Source organism: Grammomys surdaster, unplaced genomic scaffold (assembly GCF_004785775.1).
Source record: "Grammomys surdaster isolate TR1022 unplaced genomic scaffold, NIH_TR_1.0 126219, whole genome shotgun sequence".
NCBI classification, from domain to species: Eukaryota; Metazoa; Chordata; class Mammalia; order Rodentia; family Muridae; genus Grammomys; species Grammomys surdaster.
The window spans coordinates 5,360,025-5,378,177 of NW_021621022.1; the positions used below are offsets into that span (position 1 = coordinate 5,360,025).

Here is an 18,153-nt window from a genome sequence, read left to right on the forward strand (position 1 = left end):
CACACCCTCTCTCGCCTCCTGGCCATCCTTACCCCCTCTGTTTCCCCAGCCTCACAGGCAGCCGGTGTGTGTGGGGCGGGGGGTTGGGGGGGCGAGCAGGCTCTTTGTCTGACATCATCTTCCACTCCCCAGCCTTCTAAGAGTTACTCACTCAGGCAATCCCTGCTCCACCAGAGGAGACTGTCCAATTGCCAAGCAACCCACTGTTAGCCAATCAGAGAGCTTGGAGGTGATGTCATGGCGAGAGCCCAGCAGTGGTGCTGATGTTGAGAGAAGCCCAGGGTACCACTAATTGAAGGAGTGAGAAGAGAACAGCTCGCTTTGGAATCCGGACTGCAGGTAAGTAGAACTGAGAGACGGACAATTGGGGGTAGGGTGGGGGCGGGGGTTTTAAACAAAAGAAACAAAACTGCAGCCACAGAGGAGAGAGAAATGAAGGGTCTGGTATCTATTGTGTTGCATTTGGTTTCACTGAGTGGATTAAACTTTGTTAAATCCTGGAGGGGAGCAGGGCGAGGCAAAATGATGGAGCTTGAAGAGGGGCGAGGGTGGGCTTGGGGCATCATTTTTGTTCCAGATGAGTGGGATATGTCAGAGGTTCAAATTGAGTTATTTCTACATTTTAAAAAATGTTTGGTTTTGGGAGAGGAAGGTTTGCTGGAGCTCAGCTTCCTCTGGGGCTGCTCTAACTGAAGACCCTATTCCAGCCGAAGAAACTCTGTTTGTGACATTTTCATCTGTTCTTTTTGTTGTTGTTTTTGCTTTTCGGCACCGTCTTGTCTTTCTCCCTTAGTTCTGTGCAATCTTGCTTTTTCTCTCTTGGCCCTAAAGATACAGTGAGATCATCCCCTCTTGCTTGCCCCGCCCCACCCTGAGGTTAGCCTAATTCTAACTGGCTCAGCAACTGGCTTTAAGGCAGAGGATGCTAGCTTGCAGGACTGCCACACCCAGGCTCTCTGATCTTGACCACTCACAGCTAGCCCCCTTCAGGCTCAGCCCACAGCCCCAACCAGGAGTTTTAGCATTTTCCCTTCCGCATACAGGGACCTGGAGATTTGATGTCCAGCTGTGTTCCCACGTGGCAGTGCTGTCTTTGTTTTATATCTCCCAGGAAAATTATATCTGCCCAGGTGTGGAGGAACCTCATTGTCCTCAACCTGGACAGTTCTTGGGGATTCCTTAGAGGATAGGTCAGACAGCCTTATGTCACCCTCTGAAGACCCCAGACGGGGATACCCTATACCCCAACACCAGATAGCAGATGGGATGACCTGGTGGTGACCTGCTGGCGTTCTGAGGGAGGAATGGTAGAAATGGAATGTGTGGGAATCTGTGTCCCCTAAGGTTGGGTCCTCTGGCGGGGGGAGTTCTCCCTTGGATGGGTGTTTGGGAGATGAGATCATACACCAGATGTGGAAATAATGACAGGGGTGGAGGGAAGCAAAGGCAGAGGCGGCAGGTCAATGTACAGTCAGGAGGCAGTCGTAGCCTCCCAGTCCCATGCCCTAGCCGCCAGTCCACTTTGCTCCCTGCCTGTGGATAAAACTGTGTTCTTGGTCCCTCCCCAAGCTGCTGAGATCCCCCAGCCAGCTCCAGACTTCTTTTTCCCAGCTCTACCCATTCTGGAACAACTGGGAAGTGACTTGGGAGCTTTACCTGCTATGTGGGTCCATCACAGAGCCTTCTGCCTTGTGGAAAGTGAGATCCCCATCCCTGATGGCATGGGGGAAGCTGGATGAGCATCCAGCAATGAGATACTAGACATCTTTATATTACTGTGGAGGTTAATCCAGACCAGAGCCTTTGAACTGCAGGCTGAAATCTAACTAGTAGATAATGAAATCATTTTTGAAGAATGTAACTGGTATTTAAAAACAATAAAAAAAATAAAATTAGACCAGGCAGAGGAGGGGGGGGAGACAGAACACACTTTGTATGCTCATGTTTCTTGTGTCTATTGGATTTTTAGCTTGGTGTATATTTGTGTGTAAGTATGTTGCTATGCAAATATACATGTATATTGCTGCTGTGGCAGTCATATGCTGGATCATGACATAAAAATCTAGCTTTTATTGTGGATTCCAATGAAGAGTTGGGAATCACCGGGCTAAGTGATTTCTGCTTCTCTCTTCTAGCCCCAAGACTACATACTTATAGAAAATTCACCAGGCTGAACATTTTTTTTTCGGTTAAAATTTTTAAAAATTTTAATTGTAGTAAAATATAACCAACAAGAAAATAACCATCTACATTATTCTGAGTGGACAATGTTGTCCATGCAATGTCCAGAAGTCTTTTCATCCTGCAGATTAAGACAGCAGACCTGTTAAATACCCACTCCTCAATAGCAACTGCCATTGCCCCTGGTTGACAACCACCACTCTGATGTCCACCTCTGAATGTGGATCTGCCAGATGCCCCACAGCAATGGAATTGCACATTATTTTACTTGTCATGATGTCCTGTTTTCATCCATATTATAAACTGTATGCCCCCATTCCTGCCTATCAGTTAAGTGACCCAGAGTTACAACAGAATCCCAGGCTTGTTTACCTAGACAGGATGTTTATTTGGGGCATATCATGTTCTGAAGGATTACTAAAGCTAGAGAAGTTTGACTGTACAGCATCCACACCCAGCACACTGTTGAACAGACATACCTCAGTTGCCCCCCTACCCCTTGTTCATGGTTTTGCCTTCTTATGCTTCAGCTACCCAAGATCCATTACATCCAAAAATACTAAAGGGGAAATTTTAGAGGGAAAAACAACTCAGAAGTTTTAAACTTTTACCAGTATGATGTTACTTTTATTATTTAATAATTATAGTTGTTCGTCTTTAATTGTGTCTTCTGCATAGATTCAACTTTATTCTAAGTATACATGTATGGAAGTAGGGTATGGAGAGTTCGCTGTTTCTGCAGTTCCAGACTTCCAAGGAACCCCTTGGAACATATTTTCTCAGAAGGAAGGGATTGGGGAAGTAGGAGTGTCTTCGTTTGGATTAGTAGTGGATGGATATTCAGATTTCATCTTGGCAAAAAAACAAAACAAAACAAACACCAAAAACAGAAAAGAAAGAGAAAAAAAAGAAAAGAGGAATCTAAGGTCTAAGTGATTATCCCATAAACCACATTTGCTTTGTAAGAGGGAACTGGGTTAGTTGGTATTTAAAACAAGCAAGAAGGAAGGAGACTTAAGGCTGTGGCTCAGTGATAGAATGCTGTCAGCCATGCAACAGGCCCTGGGTTGAGTGGCTAGTGCTCACCTGGATATTGAATGAGCAAGATCATCACCAAAGAAAACCTTGGATTTTGTTGTTGTTGTTTTGTTATTTTTTTCTGAAACACAAAGATCCTGTCTTTGTGTCCCACTTGACCAGGACTTCAAAACCCAGTCCCCTATTAACCCACAGAACTCAGCAGCTCTGCTCCACACCCTTGTGCTGGGTCCTTCCTTGTGGAATCAGGCCAGTCACAGCCACATGCACCCTTGCTCTGGATTTGTCAAGGAGGCAATGCATGTGTGTAGGGGGTAGTGGGGAGGGACATATGTGTGTGGGTGGATGCATAGATCTCTATGGCTTCCTCCTTTCTGATGGGACTAGAACACAAACGTCTAAAAAATGCTTTAAAAAAACTGGCAGGGAAGGATATTTTTGTTCCTCTTCCATTCCATGGGTGGTCATCTTATAAATGGTGTCTGTTGGCTTAATAAACTTACGAGTAGGGAAGAAAAATCCTAGGGGGAAATGCTGATAGGATAAAGTCACACAAACTTCAGGAGTGATTGATTCTCTGTGATGGGTTTTTCTGACATATAATATTAATGTCATGTGGTGCTGTGTATAGAGGAAGGGGTGTGTATGTACCGAGAGATGTGAGGCACACCATACATGCTATTATACACCTGCATTGCTGCTGTTAGGAGTGAGGCCAGGAGTGATGCTCCACACACAGATGCCTGCAAGTGTCCTTGACCCCGGGATCTTACCTTGTATCTGGGTTACACTCTTGCATCCCAGCTAGCCCGCCTGAATGGAAGCTCCCGCCCAGAACTTAACTTCTGGTACTGATCCCTCTGTATATATTGAACTGGGAATAAAAATAGTCCAAGATGTCCCATCGCAGTGCAACATTTGGGGCTGTAGGTTTTCTGGCTGTGGTTCCCTATCCCTGTCTTGCCTCTCAGCATGGCTGTTAGAACTCTGAGATCTTTGCAGACTCAGGTCTCCAGGGTTGGCAGGTCAAGTGTCCTAGAAATGCACCTGAAGCTTCCTTCCGATGTCTTCTATGTACTTTCTAGGAGTTCTTGAACATAGGCCTGGCATCAGTTCCTGTTGGAGCCCTTGGGTACACTCAATGGGTGATTCAGAAATGACACTCCCTCCCCTGTCCCCAAAGCCAGCAACTCATACCATGTTTTCTCTGCCAGGTCCCCTCTGCATGCCCTACTTTTCCATCTTTGGTGTTGCTCTCACCCTCCTTACTGGAGGATACAGGCTCTGTGCAGACCTGACAGAAGGCGGCAGAGCCCCAGCAGAACTCCCAGAGGCCCTACGCTACCACTCTCAGTTTCTGTCCACCACCAAACTATCTGTGGCTATTCCAGTACCTAAGAAAGGGCTTAGCACAGCACTCAGTATCCAAGAAATAGTGTGGAAAGAGTGAAAACCACAGTAATGAAAAACATAAATTATTGCCTTGTGATTTTAAATATAAATAAAACACACACTGCCAATCAGAGCCTGAGATAGCAGGAAATCAGTAAGTCTGTTCCTCTGTGAGAACATTATTCCAGCCAGAAGTGGAGATGTGTGACACTGATGTCCCTGGGTAGCACAGAGCACCAGGACACAGAGTAGTGTCAGCCCAGAATGGCCTCTTTCTGCACTCTGTGGTTAGAGGAGTTAGGCTAGAATTCATTACGCCCACGCCCATGAAGTTCCCATCTTGAATCTGTGCCAACATTCCTTATTTGTCTTATAGAACCCTTGCCAGAGACAGCTCTATTTAAACCACTTGGACGTGCATTAACTGCTGATCCCTCTGAAAGAGTCCACGTGGGTTTCTACACAGCCCAGTAGCAAGAGCTGGGTGTTTCTCACAGAGACAAAGTACTTGCCCGATCTGTCTACTGTGTGGCCAGTTTGAGATACTCAAGGGTCAGACACATACAGCCATGTCTCACTGGAGTACCCAGAACACTGCTGTGGTTCTAGATCATTACCTGATCTAGAAATCCTAGAAATCTTTAGACACCCATTTCTCTACTGAGGGAAACTCTGCAGACCCTGATAGGGCTGTTGTCCCATTCAAGAAGGTGGAAAGGGCCCAAGACAAAGGGGGAAGGCTCATACACTGGGACCCAGGACCTCACACTCTGGTTTCTCCTGTACCAACTGCTTACTGTGTAACCCCAGGATCTCTTGTCCCCAGTGAGCACAGGATTGACACCTTGAGTGGGACAGATGTAGGAGTCATGTGCACTGCAGTGCCTTGGGCCTAGCTGGCTTCTTTTCACTATACACAGCAGTCTTTATCTAGCTGTCACAGGGAGGTCTCATATGCCCCCTCATGCAGAACTATCAGCCCTGCGATTGCCCATTTACCTTGTCTCTGATAGCATATGAAGGGCTCCACCTTTCTAATCTAGCCATCCTTTCTTCTCTCTTCCTGCCGGAAGGTCCCTTTCCAGTCAACAGCCTTGACTCTGCCTCTTCACTATCAGCCACACCCATGTAATTTGCTTCATTTGCTGTGTCTGATTGTGTTCTTAGTTGCCTGGCTGCATGGCATCAGTCACAGATTTAGTCTATTAAATATTCTAGTGTTTTAATCCAGCAACAGAAAAATGTGATCATCTGTGCTTCTGTACACAGCCACGTAGATGCTGGCATTGTGTGAGGATCAGTTTAAAAATGGGACAGCAGTGCTGGGTGTGACTCAGTCTAGATAGGTCCTCCATACTTTGAACCTTGCTGTGGCTTCCAATCACTCTTCCAAGCCTTGTCCCTAAGCTGGTACCACCAGATACACTTCTTGGCAATAATGTTAGAATCCTGTAAACAGAGATAGACCTCCCAATGAAACACACATAAACTCAACTCCAAGTTCAGCACCTTATGACCTATATAACTTGGTTCAATCTACCCAACTTTGGTGAACATTGACATCCTCCTTATACTAGATTAAGTTGAGCCACAGCTGCAACTCTTCTGGAACATCACCATCCATCTCTATTCTTATTAAAGATATGCCAATGGCTTGAAAACGGAATAGGTATAAACTCCCCTGGTGTGGAAGTGTCTGTCTGCTATCTTTCTGTTCCTATTCTGGTGTTCAAAACAGTCTGCATGCAGCCCATTGGGTCCCCTCTGTTCCTGAATATGCATAGTTCACACTTCAGCACAGCCAAGTTCCAAAGCCCATGCATGGTTCTAGGCACAAGGAGCCCAACTTGCATAATGCCCCTCTCCAACCTGGGACAAGCTGTCTTCTTGATTTTGACAGCAGATACTTGAGTTCTCTTACCACCTGTTACCCTGGCTAAGTCCCTGCAGCATGAGAACGGGTCAGGAGTCTCTTACTTTTGACCAACCAGTTTGTATCATGCTCCATGCAGGAGCCCAGAAACCACCATCCTGAGCCCTTGATATTTCTGTGGTGACTGTTGAATGACTGTGTCACACCGACCTTTAGAGCCTAGTGTGTGGTCAGCTTTCTCCTGCTCAAGAGCTGGGATCGGACTCTGCCTTAACAGTAAGCATGGGAAGAGGCTTGGGATGGGCTTGGAGTGTGCTTAGCATGGGGGCTGCCTTCTGATGTTCAGCTGCCTGAGGTCTTGGGCAGCATCTCTTCCTGATAGGTAAACTCTGCTGGCTCACCCCCCCCCCCCGCCTTGCTGGCTAATGTTGCCTCTTTATCCATGAGTTCTAGCATTCTGTGCTCTGACCTGTGGTGCAACCCTACCCCCTCTTCTTCCTGGTAGCTGTAGGCACAGCCAGCCATCCCGATGTCTAGGCTGGGTGTTGTTATGACAAGATGACAAGAGCAAAGCTAATAAGCAGGAGCTGTACCACAGGCAGAGGGCTGAGGGCGGTGTATTTGATTAGCTGCCACCAAATGCCGAAGCCACAGGCTAATAATGGGGAAAGCCAGGCTCCCTACTGTGACTGCCATCCCCCAGGGGCTTAAAGTTGTTTTATATTGCTGTGCTTTCTAGAAAGTTTCATCTGTGGCAACCTTTCTCAGAGTGCCTCATGAGTCTTGACTACAATAGAAATGATATGTCAACAGGAGAGTTTTTGAAGGGTCCTATTTATTTCTGGGTCCAAGTACACAGATTACATTGAGGAGAAAAATCAGACAAAGTAAAAAAAAAAAAAACCTAGCTGTTGAGATGCAGTGACAGAATCGTGGATTTGAACTTTGGGTTTGTCATATACTGAGAGTATTGGGGCTGACACATATCCTCAGCACATAGCAGGGTGATGAAAGTTCAAAATCAACTTATTCAAAGGTTGGCTTGTGGCTACATTGTTTTGATCTCTGCCTCTGTCCTTACATGTGTCAATCATAAGCCCCTCTGGGAGTCACGGATACTCTCATCTGGAAGTTATCAGTCACATTGGTGGTGGTCCATTGTCTGTATGAAACCACAGTCACAATGTTAGGGTGTGTGCACACTACTTATTGAACCCAGGGTATGGAATGGGCTTGGAAATGTCACCTTATATTCCTGAGACATCTTCATCTATGGAAGAGCATTTCTGCCCCTCCAAAAGGTGACGCTTGGGATGAGTGTGTAATGAAATGACTGCTCTGTGACTTTGGGTTCTAACTGTGGTGGCTAGAACCCTCACAGTGCTGAGATCTGTGACAAGTTCTTTGTTACTCTGTCATCCCCCAAGCCCCAACCTCATTCCCTGTCCTGGTCTTTCTTCTCTGGCTCTCCATCATTCTCTGTGTTCCCATGACTCATAGCCGAGGTTTTTCCCATATGGAAAGTACTTATATACATAGTTGAAAAAAATTTCCTCCCACTCCCAGGCTAGATTGGCTTTTTTTGAATCCTTGGGACCACAAAGGACAAGCAGCAGACATCTCAATCCTCCATTTGCCACTGGAGGAGAGCTTATAATTCAGAAGATCTGGGTCTGGACCCAGGCTGACCACTTTAGAGCTTTGTGACTTTAGGCAGGTATCTTAATGTCTCTGGGCCTCAGTTTCTCCATCTGAATGCAAAGATGATGGTGTTTGCCTGGTCTGCACAACTCAGGCTCACGTGAAGGTCAACTGGGAGAGAGTTAAAAGTGTTTGATGTGTGTAAAGTCTTGTCACTCCAGCCCAGGCTGAAGACAGGCCCTTCCCTCACAGCTGCACCTGTTCCCTCTTCTTTCTCAGATGCATGTTTTCTTTCTCTTTCCTCTGTTCCCACACTCTAGCCCCCATGTGATACATCATCCAAGGTCCTAGGTCTCTGCCTCCCCTGGCTGAAGTTTCTCATATAGTCATTATTTTTCAATCACTTTGGACCTAAATGAATACTGATCCCATGATCAGGGACTTTGTCCTCAGGCAGCAGGCCTGTCTCCATATTCTCTCACTGGTACCATCAGGACCAGCCTGACACCATAGAAAAGAGGCCTATTGTGCTGGCAGAAGGTGGCCCTGGCAGGATCTTTGGAAATAGAGAACAGAACCCTCTAAGAGCAGCTGGTCTTGCTTCAAGCCTGTGCTCACTTCCTCTCTTAGCCTTGACAAAAGGGGACGTCATCCTCACTTGCAGGGCTGGCGAGAGCAATCCCGATGCAGGGGGAAGAGGAAGGGTGTTTCCCAGGTACTGGGCAGAACTGTTCCATGTCACAAGTGCAACTCTGTGCAGAATGAAGACTGGAAGCACAAGGTCTGGGTATGCAACGTGACCAGTGACAGGGCAAGATGTCACCAGGCATCAACTCTGTACTAGTCCAGTTTTGAGGTTGGGACTAAGCCCACTGCTGGCCCAGGATGTCCTATCTTCATGCCCCCAAGAGGGCAGACAAACTTGCTATCTGAAGATAGTGATCTCATCCTCCTGAGAATGAAGTAGTAACCTCCTGGCTCACATCACTCTCCACTGGCACAGTGACCATCAAAGGTGGCTGAGTACCAAGTGCTCCATCCCAAGCACTCACGACTGGCTGTCAGTGGAGCCCTGTCCCCTCCCAGCTCCTAGGTACTCACAGATGCTCCTCTCTTGACCTGCCTATCTCTTTTTGGTTCTCTCCTCTCTTTGGTTCTCTCCAGGTCTAGCTCCAACCAGCTTAAGAACAATCCCTGTGAGCATAGCTTTCCCAGCCCTCTGCTCCCATGCAGGGTCCACTTGGCAGATCTCCTCCTTCTCTCATCTTTTAAGACTAATTTCAGGGTCTTCTTAGACCCCTCAACCTCTTGTTAAGGAGAGATTCTTGTCTCCAGTCCCAAGATGGTTCCGCATGCCCATGTATGTCTCCGCACTAACATAGTTATTATGACATAATTATTATGATGATATACCTTGGTGTGTGTGTCCTCTCATTGTCCATGGTCATTTTTAGTGGATCCGAGGAGCCAAGCTGGTAGTTCATGGAAGATGAAGAAGAAGGAGGGTATCTCAAGTGGGTTTCCTACTTGCCTCATGTCAGAGTTGGCTGGAGGGAGGTCTGGGGTGGAGAAGTTTAGACAGCTATTTAATTTATAAACATATTCAGGCAATTCTACTGAGGCCTTGCCTCTTATCTTCACCCTGACCTTGACCCAGACTATTACACAGCACAGGGGAACAGATAAACACCCCTAAGAAATAAAGTTGGAGGAACCCATATTTCTGTGGGCAGTATCTCAAGTCAGTTGTGAAAGGATCCTTGTTGTGTGAACTGAACCTGTCTGGACAGATGTGGAGGAGGGAGAGGGAGAAGGGAAAGTTGGAGAGGAGAGGGCCTGTAGATCATACCAGATACAGTATTCCCAAGATTCCCTCAGTGCTTATAAAGACAATCTTTATGGTAAGAGCTTGTCAATGTGAACTATTCTCTCTTTCTTAGGATTGTGATCCAGTTCTGAGCGGGTGATAAACACGCCCTGTGACCTTTGGTCAATTCAGCCACCAGATTCCAGCCAACATGACCCTCGCAGGTAGGTACACGCACCAGTCAGTGATGGACACCATAACACAAGCCATTTCTCTCTCTCTCTCTCTCTCTCTCTCTCTCTCTCTCTCTCTCTCTCTCTCTCTCTCTCTCTGAGTGTGTGTGTATTCTTGTGTACTAAGGTACATGTATATGTGTGACACACCCCCGTATGTGCATGGCATGCATGTGTGTGCAAGTGCACATAGAAGTCAAAGGGCAGCCTCAATGTCCTTTCTCTGGACCATCTGCCTTCCTTTTTAAAGAAAGGGTCTCTCATGGGACTGAAGCATGTTGATAAGGCTCAGCTGGCTGGCCAGTGAGTGCCAGGGATCTTCTTATTCCTGCCTCCCCAGTGGCGTTTCCATATGAGTGCTGAGAATCAGAACTTGTGCTTGCAGGCGTCCATTTTACCAGATCTTCAGCTCTCTTCCTCTATGCATGTGCATTTATAAATGCACAGAGAGAAAGGGTAGAGAAGCCAAGAGGCAAAGTCATTTCTGGGTGGTGGGTGGGATCACAACTGAATTCTTCTTCCTCATTTGCTCTATGTGTATAATTTACTTTTAAAATATGCTTTCAAGTTTGTAAGAGAAAATGAACCCAGTGGCTGTGTACTGAGGGATCTTTTATATTATCAATAAATGATGGTGCAATGGAGAAGGACTTGCAGAGACCCCCATGATGACCTGTGACCTTCAGAGAGACTCAATCGTGTTAAGGGTACATTTCTGCTCTTTGGACAGCTTCTCCTGTGCTGGGAAGATTTGAGGAGACTCCCAGCCTGACCCCTTCTACAGTGGGCCTGGACTTTAAGAAGAGTAGCAATGAAGTCTCTCTATTAATCTCTTTACTCTTTAGGCAGCAATGTCAAGTACTTTCAGCAGAATGAAGTATAGATTTCCTACAACCCAGTATCAAAGCCCTGGTTTATCCTTGTGTGGGAATAGGAGATGGAGGGTCAGGTTCAGGGCACTGCACTTGAGATCTTTACTTGAGGGTACTTAGCATTTGCTAGTAACAGAGGATGAGGTCATTTGGGTGAGTGAGGACATCAAATTTCAAGTGTGAGGTGTCCCAGGCTTGGGTACTTTGGAGCCAGAAAGCCTGGGCTGACTCACAGAAGTGCTATTTTCTGGGACTGATGAACCCATTGACACTGGGGCCCTCTCTTATAGCCTATAAAGAGAAGATGAAGGAACTCCCACTAGTTTCTCTGTTCTGCTCCTGCTTCCTGTCTGATCCCCTGAATAAATCATCCTACAAATATGAAGGTGAGTGGGGGCTCGGCTGGGATAGGAAAGGGTGGAGGCTTCTGTGTCTTGTGTTTGTGGGTACCCCTCCATTGACTCCTATCTCGTAAAACTGTCCAGGTCATAGTGTGTCTTTCCCAGAGCCTGGGGGGGGGGTCTGAGCCTGGGGGATGTGGCATGGATGCCAGGCAGCCACCTGGGATCTGGATTGGTCTCTCCTGTAGCACTTGTTACTATAGTCCCTTTTGCACATTCCTTATACCAGGATAAGCCAGACACAGGTTCTGAGATTCTGTCCATGGAGACACAGAACACCAAATAAAATTTGGTGTGTTCACAGGGCTTCTAGGGACTGATAGAGAGGCTCCCAGACAGGTCTATGGACAGAATAGCACTTCCAGCCTGTTTGTGACAGTGGTGGTATTCAAGTCCCCAGACCTTATCAGAGAATACTGGATTACCATGCTCTCAGGAGGAGTGGTCAGTGGACAGATAGGTCATCTCTTCATTTCTGCTTGCAAGAAAGGCATGGGTTTGGTCTGTCAATAAGAAAGGTGGGTGTTTGGATGACCTGAGACTGTTTTTTCCATTTAGGCTGGTGTGGGAGACAGTGTAGGAGGAAAGGTCAAAGCCAGCGGAAAGGCAGTGCTGACTGGAGAGAAAGAAGAGAACAGGGTAGGCCGAAGCCAGGGGTGAGGTCCACAAGCCATCAGAGGGACAGGTCAAGGAGGGGCTGAGGGTGGGGGTGGGTGAAATGAACTGGTGTCTGTCACCCGCGAGGAACAACAGCAGCTGGTGTTGCTGTGGCTGTTATCACAAATCACAGTTCCTGGGATCCTCGCCCAGGGATTCTCCAGCCTTACTCTGTCAAAGTCACTGACCTTAGGGCCCAATATTCAGGATCGACCAGACCTAGTCATTGGTGTGCCTTGGGACCCCCAGCTTCCCTGTGTCTGTGTGCATGTATGCATGCTTGTTGGGGCCCCAGCTGCTCCTCAGAATGTGAGCAGCCACAACTCTGCCCTCCACAGCAGACACAGTAGACCTGAACTGGTGTGTCATCTCTGATATGGAAGTCATCGAGCTGAACAAGTGCACCTCGGGCCAGTCCTTTGAAGTCATCCTGAAGCCACCTTCTTTTGACGGGGTGCCTGAGTTTAATGCCTCCCTCCCAAGACGGCGAGACCCATCATTAGAAGAGATCCAGAAGAAGCTAGAAGCAGCGGAGGAGCGAAGGAAGGTTAGTGCAGCCCCATATCTCTTCTTTCCATCCCAGCATGAGCAGGAAGTGCAGCCCCATATCTCTCCCTCCCATCCCAGCATGAGCAGGAAGGATATTTAGAGATCACCTCCTAATAGTCCTGAATGTTCCTGGTGCTGCAACCCTTTAATACAGTTCCTCATGTTATGATTACCCCTACATCATAAACTTAACCCGTTGCTCTTTATAGCTTCATAATTATGATTTTGCTGCTGTTGTGAATTGTAATGCAACTATCTGATACGCACCCCCAAAGTGGTAGTGGCCCACATGTTGAGGACCACTAGCGTAGACTAAGACACCACCTGAAGGAGATAAAACTATGAATCTGCACTGGGTGAGCTTACAGTTTGGCTAATGCCTACAGTGTCACAGTCCTCTCAGAGCTGGCTTTGTGTGCAGCTTCCTTGTTCCCCATTGATTCTTGTGCTTCAGCTCAGATGCTATTTTAATGTGAGCGTTTCTTCATCTTCCAAGCAAAAATTAAAAAATAGCTTTCTCCATTTAATTGTGTGGTCCCCCTCCCCTTACATCCAAGGCGTTTATCACATGCAGGTTATTAATACAGAGTTGTGAGGGCCTTGAAGTTCATACAAGATCACTTAGTACTTGTGAATGAATGAGTGGAAGAATGAGAGGAAAATGAGAGAAGAGATTCAGACGCTATTTAGGAAAGGGCTAATAAAGTCAATGATGATGGAAAGCTTTCCAGTGTCGTTGCTCTCCGCTTCTGGGACAGAGGACCAGTTTCAGGGATACACCTTATCTGAGTGTAGCTCTGTTAAGCTGTGATGGTAGACGTCCACCCTAAAGGGTCTTTCTCTTTCTTCTGCTGCCCCAGTACCAGGAAGCTGAGCTCCTGAAACACCTCGCAGAGAAACGAGAACATGAGAGAGAGGTGATCCAGAAAGCTATCGAGGAAAACAACAACTTCATCAAGATGGCAAAAGAGAAGCTGGCCCAGAAGATGGAGTCCAATAAGGAGAACCGAGAGGCCCATCTGGCTGCCATGCTGGAGAGGCTGCAAGAGAAGGTAAGCGGTCCTGGATTGGCAGGAGGCTCCTTCCATGGTAAGAACTTGCGACCTACACATCACTCTGGAGGAAGCAGCCTCTGCAGAAATGGAAATGTTTCTACTAGGCAGGATCCTTGTCCTTCTAAGGGGATGATTTGGGAAGTCTTGGGCAAGAAGCTCAGACCAAATCTGGGTGGTCTCCCGGGATCTTCTAGGATTTTACAATGGAAAATTCTCACTGTCTCAGGAGCTTGCTCACACCCTTTTTTTTTCTAGAGAAAGCCTATCCAATGAAAGTCTCTAAGGAGAGGCATATGGCTTCATCGATGAATGGGCAGATTCGGGTTAACGAAAGATGCTAACTTGAGCATGGCTCTGAGCCAGGGATACAACAAGCTCTGTTGCCAATACAGTAGGATACAGGATTCTCCCCAGAGCTCTTCCTAAGGGCCAGAGAGTAGTAGATTTTCCTCAATAGTCTGCCTTTGTCAATAACTCAAATGTCACCTGCATATGAGCAGTGTGATAGACTGGGGTTGGTCTTCTGTGTCATTCTTTGGAAGACATGCTGGCCTCATTCCCTGAGTCCCAGGCTGCCTCAGTTTCTCCTGCAGCTCCTGGGAAGCTTTAGCTCTGTGTTTTATTTCCAGGAGCCGCCTGCTGCGCGGTGACTCCCGGGACCGATCGGTGGCCTCGTCCCATGGTGAGCAGCGTGGTCCTTATTCCTTCCTGCCTACCCACCTAGAACCTCAGGCCCTTGAAACAGTTACCAGAAAGATCTGGCTTCATCCAGGAATGTGAGCTGCACAGGCTGGCCAGTAGGTGGCAGCCCCGTGCTCATGTTCAATTCCACAAGGGACAGCAAGGCTTCTTTCTCCACTGAGTGCCTTAGGGGAGGGACATAATCTGAGTGTGACTTTGGGCTTCTCCAGTTAATGAGAGATACTGTAGGAAAACTTAAAATTGCCTTTATTATTTAATATTGGGTCACATGTATTCTAGGCTGGCCTCAAACTGGCTATATAGCTGAGGATAGCCTTGAATTTCTTATCATTTTGCCTTCAGTTCCAAGTGCAGGAATTACAGATGTGTGCCACCAAGCCTATTCTATGCAGGTTCGGGGCTTGAACCAAGGGCTTTGTATGTGCAAGGTAGGCACTCTGCCAACAGAACCATAGCCCCAACCCCAAGGTAAATTCTTGAGGAAACTACGGTTTGAATGGGAGAGTTATGGGGTTATAGACGCAGCTTAAAACATATCACAAAGCTAGAGTATATTGGAGCAACATTTGTTTACAAAATACTTTAATTTTGTCATAACATGGTCATCACAAGTTTATGAGGCAAATATTCTTAGTTCAGATAAGGAAACCATTCCAGAGGTCAAACGAGTCGCTGAGATTTGCATGGTAATGGATCTGACAGTAGAGCTGTCCTTAGCCTCCTGTCCAAGTGGCTGCTCTCTTGCCTGGCTCAGAGAGAACATTCCAGCATTATCTCACTAGCTTTTCATCAGCAAGGGGTTTCTGGAGACCAAGCAAGCAGAGGCCAGAAACCCAGGGCTCTGCATAGCCTTGAAAACAGAGGTGGAGGCAGAGGTAGATTGGCCAGGTTGTATTGGAAAGACATCTGTGCATGTCAAATAGAAGCTAAGAGTCAAGATGCCAGATCAGACATTTGAGAGGACAGTTTTTCTCTGAGACCTGATCTCCACTCACAGTTACTCACTGTGAGCAGGAGGCAAAGTTGAGAGCCCCTCTCCTCGTTATCTCTATCCACAGACCAGGGACACCTTAAATATCAACAATAGCTCTTGTGTTTTGGGTCATGACCAGAATTCCTAGGAGTAAAATCCCCAGCCCAGACTGCCTGGCTTTCTAGGGGTAAGTTCTGAGGACCGTGTGGACTCCAGGTCATGTGATACATATCAGAATTTGAGAACCAGACATACCGCTCCTTGCTTTCAGCCTGAGGGAATTTCCAGGGGCCTCTGGAAAGATAAACTTCTTGGTGAAGTTGTATCTTAGGAACCTGGGTGTCCTCAGTGGGTCTATTCCAGGTTAATCTGCCATCCAGATGTGGAAACACCAGGATCTGGGAGGAGGATCATTGGGTACCTTTTGCTTCTCACAGTAGGGACTGGGAAAAAGAAAGAAGAAAAACATACATGTTCCAAGCCTCCAAGGGCACAGATACTTATTTAGTGATCTGGAATGACGTGGAGGCAGGTGTGACATGGTCCCATGAGTGGACACTTGTCACAGAGTTTCAGAGCTGAGCCAGCTGCCCATTCTCGTCCCTCTGGAAAGGTCCAAGGAGTTGAGGCCTGGTTAGGAAAGACAGTCAGTTAAGGTCACACAGCTGGCCCGGGGTGGGAAGGCAGATCTAGTCTTTTGGCTGAATTATGTTACAAAGCAAATGAAGGTTGTCTTCTAACCCATGTAAGGGAATACATTGTCTCGAGTCAAGCACTATTTCCCAACAGTTCTCTGTCAGTATGTAACTCAAGGGTCCTCCTCCTTCAGTCAGAGATTTAAGACAACGGGAGACGGGAAAGAAATAACACATCTGTGGTGTGTCAGGGATGCTGGCAATGGGCTGATTTTTTTCCATTCCTCCTAAACTGGCTGTCCCAAGTGGCCCCTTATATTTAGTCAAGTCAAGTGACCATTCCAAGTGCCAGAATGAGCAGTGGAGGTAGAGAGAGCCTAGGGTGTCTTGGAGTCATTGTGAGGTGGGTCCCCTGTAGGATGTGGGGACTCACCAGCCCATGCACTCTGTGCACTTGCAGGCTTACACATCTGTGTCTAGCGTCTTACTTGCCTCCTTCCACCCTTAGGATACCTTCGCTGACAGCTCTGCTCTGCCTATGGTGACCATCTTTTGCGTTCCATTCTCTTGCCCTTTGCCCTCCCCTGGCAGCCTTGTGTGACCTGCCTTTGTCCCTCCCTTCCTTCCCAGGACAAGCACGCAGAGGAGGTGCGGAAAAACAAGGAGCTGAAGGAAGAGGCCTCCAGGTAAAGCCCAGAGGCCAAGGAAGTTTCCAGGACAGCCGGACAGCTCCCGCAGCAACCTGGTTCCAGCAGCCTAGGCTGCTGGCTGCTCTCCCAGCACTGGGGTTCGGGGGGAGGGGGGTGGCCAAGGGGCGTTTCCTCTGCTTTTGGTGTTTGTACATGTAAAAGATTGACCAGTGAAGCCATCCTATTTGTTTCTGGGGAACAATGATGGGGTGGGAGAGGGGACAGAGAGAATGTGGAAAAGGAGTTGAAGATGAGCCCGAGGACATTGTGACACTGTCCGCTGACTGCAGACTTGGGCCAAGGCCCCCCGCTTTTCACGGCTCTGCCTGGACATCCGGCCTCCAGGTTCTGAGTGGAGAGAAGATGTGAACCGGGGTAGAAGTTCAGAATGAAGGGCAGAGTCCTGGTGGGGTGGTGGCTGCAGATCCAGCTGGACAAGCCAGTCTGGATGGAGTGAGACCCGCCCTGCAGGGGGTGGGATAAGGTCTGTGTGCGTCTGTTCATTGTCATCTTTTGATCATCATGACCAATGAAACATTTACTTCGAGTCTCCAGTGTTTTTATTTCCTATATTGGCTCTTTGCAAATGGGTAGAATGTTCTAGAAATTTGGCTTCCCACCTATCTGATGGCAGCTGCCTTTTAATTTTTCCGTCTAGGTATCTGGTGTGCTGGTTGATATGGGTTAGTACATGCTAGACATTGGAATGATTAGAGGTTTGCCTTTCTTTCTTCTTTTAAACCCTTTTTGTGGGCTGTCCCTTAGTGGATGGAGGCCACTGAGCTGATGAGAAAAGAGATGGCGTCTTTTCTATCTGTAGACTCACATCCTAGTGTAGACCCAAGGATTCATTGTAAGAAGGACATTTTTAGCCTGTGTAGCTGCAATAACAAAATACCTTAGGTGGGGTAACATATGAACATATGAACAACAGGGATTTACTGCTTACGGTTCCTGAGGTGGGAAGGCTAAGATCAAGGTGTCTGGTGACAAGCTGCCTTCTGTTAAGAAAACACATGGTGCCTTCTTGCTGTGTCCTCTTCTGGCAAAATGTGACAGGGATCCACAAGGTCTGGTTTATAAGGGGCGTTCATCCCATCTCTGAGGGGAGAGACCTCTGACCCAATCTTCTTCTAAACACTCCTTCACTTGATATTATTTATTGGGGGATGAAATCTAATATATGACTTTTAGGGAGGAACAGCAGCATTCAGGCATAGCAGAAACCCTCACCAAGGGCTTGAGGGTCTAGACAGATCACAGAATTCCAGTGAAGAAAGCTCATTTGTTAGAAGAAAGCAGAAGCCAGGCAGTGGTGGCACATGCCTTTAATCCCAGCACTCAGGGGGCAGAGGCAGGCAGACTTCTGAGTTTGAGGCCAGCCTGGTCTACAGAGTGAGTTCCAGGACAGCCAGGACTACACAGAGAAACCCTGTCTCAAAAAACCAAGAGAAG

The 18,153-nt window shown here is 47.4% G+C and overlaps 1 protein-coding gene across 6 annotated transcripts; it reads left to right on the forward strand.

Annotated features, from left to right (window-relative positions):
• Positions 1–225: 225 nt before the first annotated feature.
• On the forward strand, positions 226–17,243 carry Stmn4 (stathmin 4). Of its 6 annotated transcripts, XM_028758810.1 has the most exons (8): positions 239–339; positions 10,066–10,156; positions 11,328–11,423; positions 11,997–12,077; positions 12,434–12,642; positions 13,505–13,696; positions 14,329–14,381; positions 16,640–17,239. In XM_028758810.1, exons 2-7 carry the CDS (start codon positions 10,144–10,146, stop codon positions 14,347–14,349), a joined length of 612 nt encoding a protein of 203 aa, XP_028614643.1. In that variant the 5' UTR covers positions 239–339; positions 10,066–10,143; the 3' UTR covers positions 14,350–14,381; positions 16,640–17,239. The 6 variants fall into 6 exon arrangements, with proteins under 6 accessions (XP_028614642.1, XP_028614646.1, XP_028614644.1 ...); XM_028758809.1 differs by lacking the exon at positions 14,329–14,381 and having other exon boundaries at positions 226–339; positions 16,640–17,243; XM_028758813.1 differs by lacking the exon at positions 11,997–12,077 and having other exon boundaries at positions 226–339; positions 16,640–17,243.
• The last annotated feature ends 910 nt before the right edge of the window (positions 17,244–18,153 follow it).

What these genes read in the sequence shown, in the direction of transcription:
- Stmn4 (XM_028758809.1), top strand. An exon ending in GAGAGAAAGAAGAGAACAGG is followed by an intron (nt 12,078 to 12,433) that starts GTAGGCCGAAGC and finishes TGCCCTCCACAG; the next exon opens with CAGACACAGTAGACCTGAAC. An exon ending in CAGCGGAGGAGCGAAGGAAG is followed by an intron (nt 12,643 to 13,504) that starts GTTAGTGCAGCC and finishes CTGCTGCCCCAG; the next exon opens with TACCAGGAAGCTGAGCTCCT.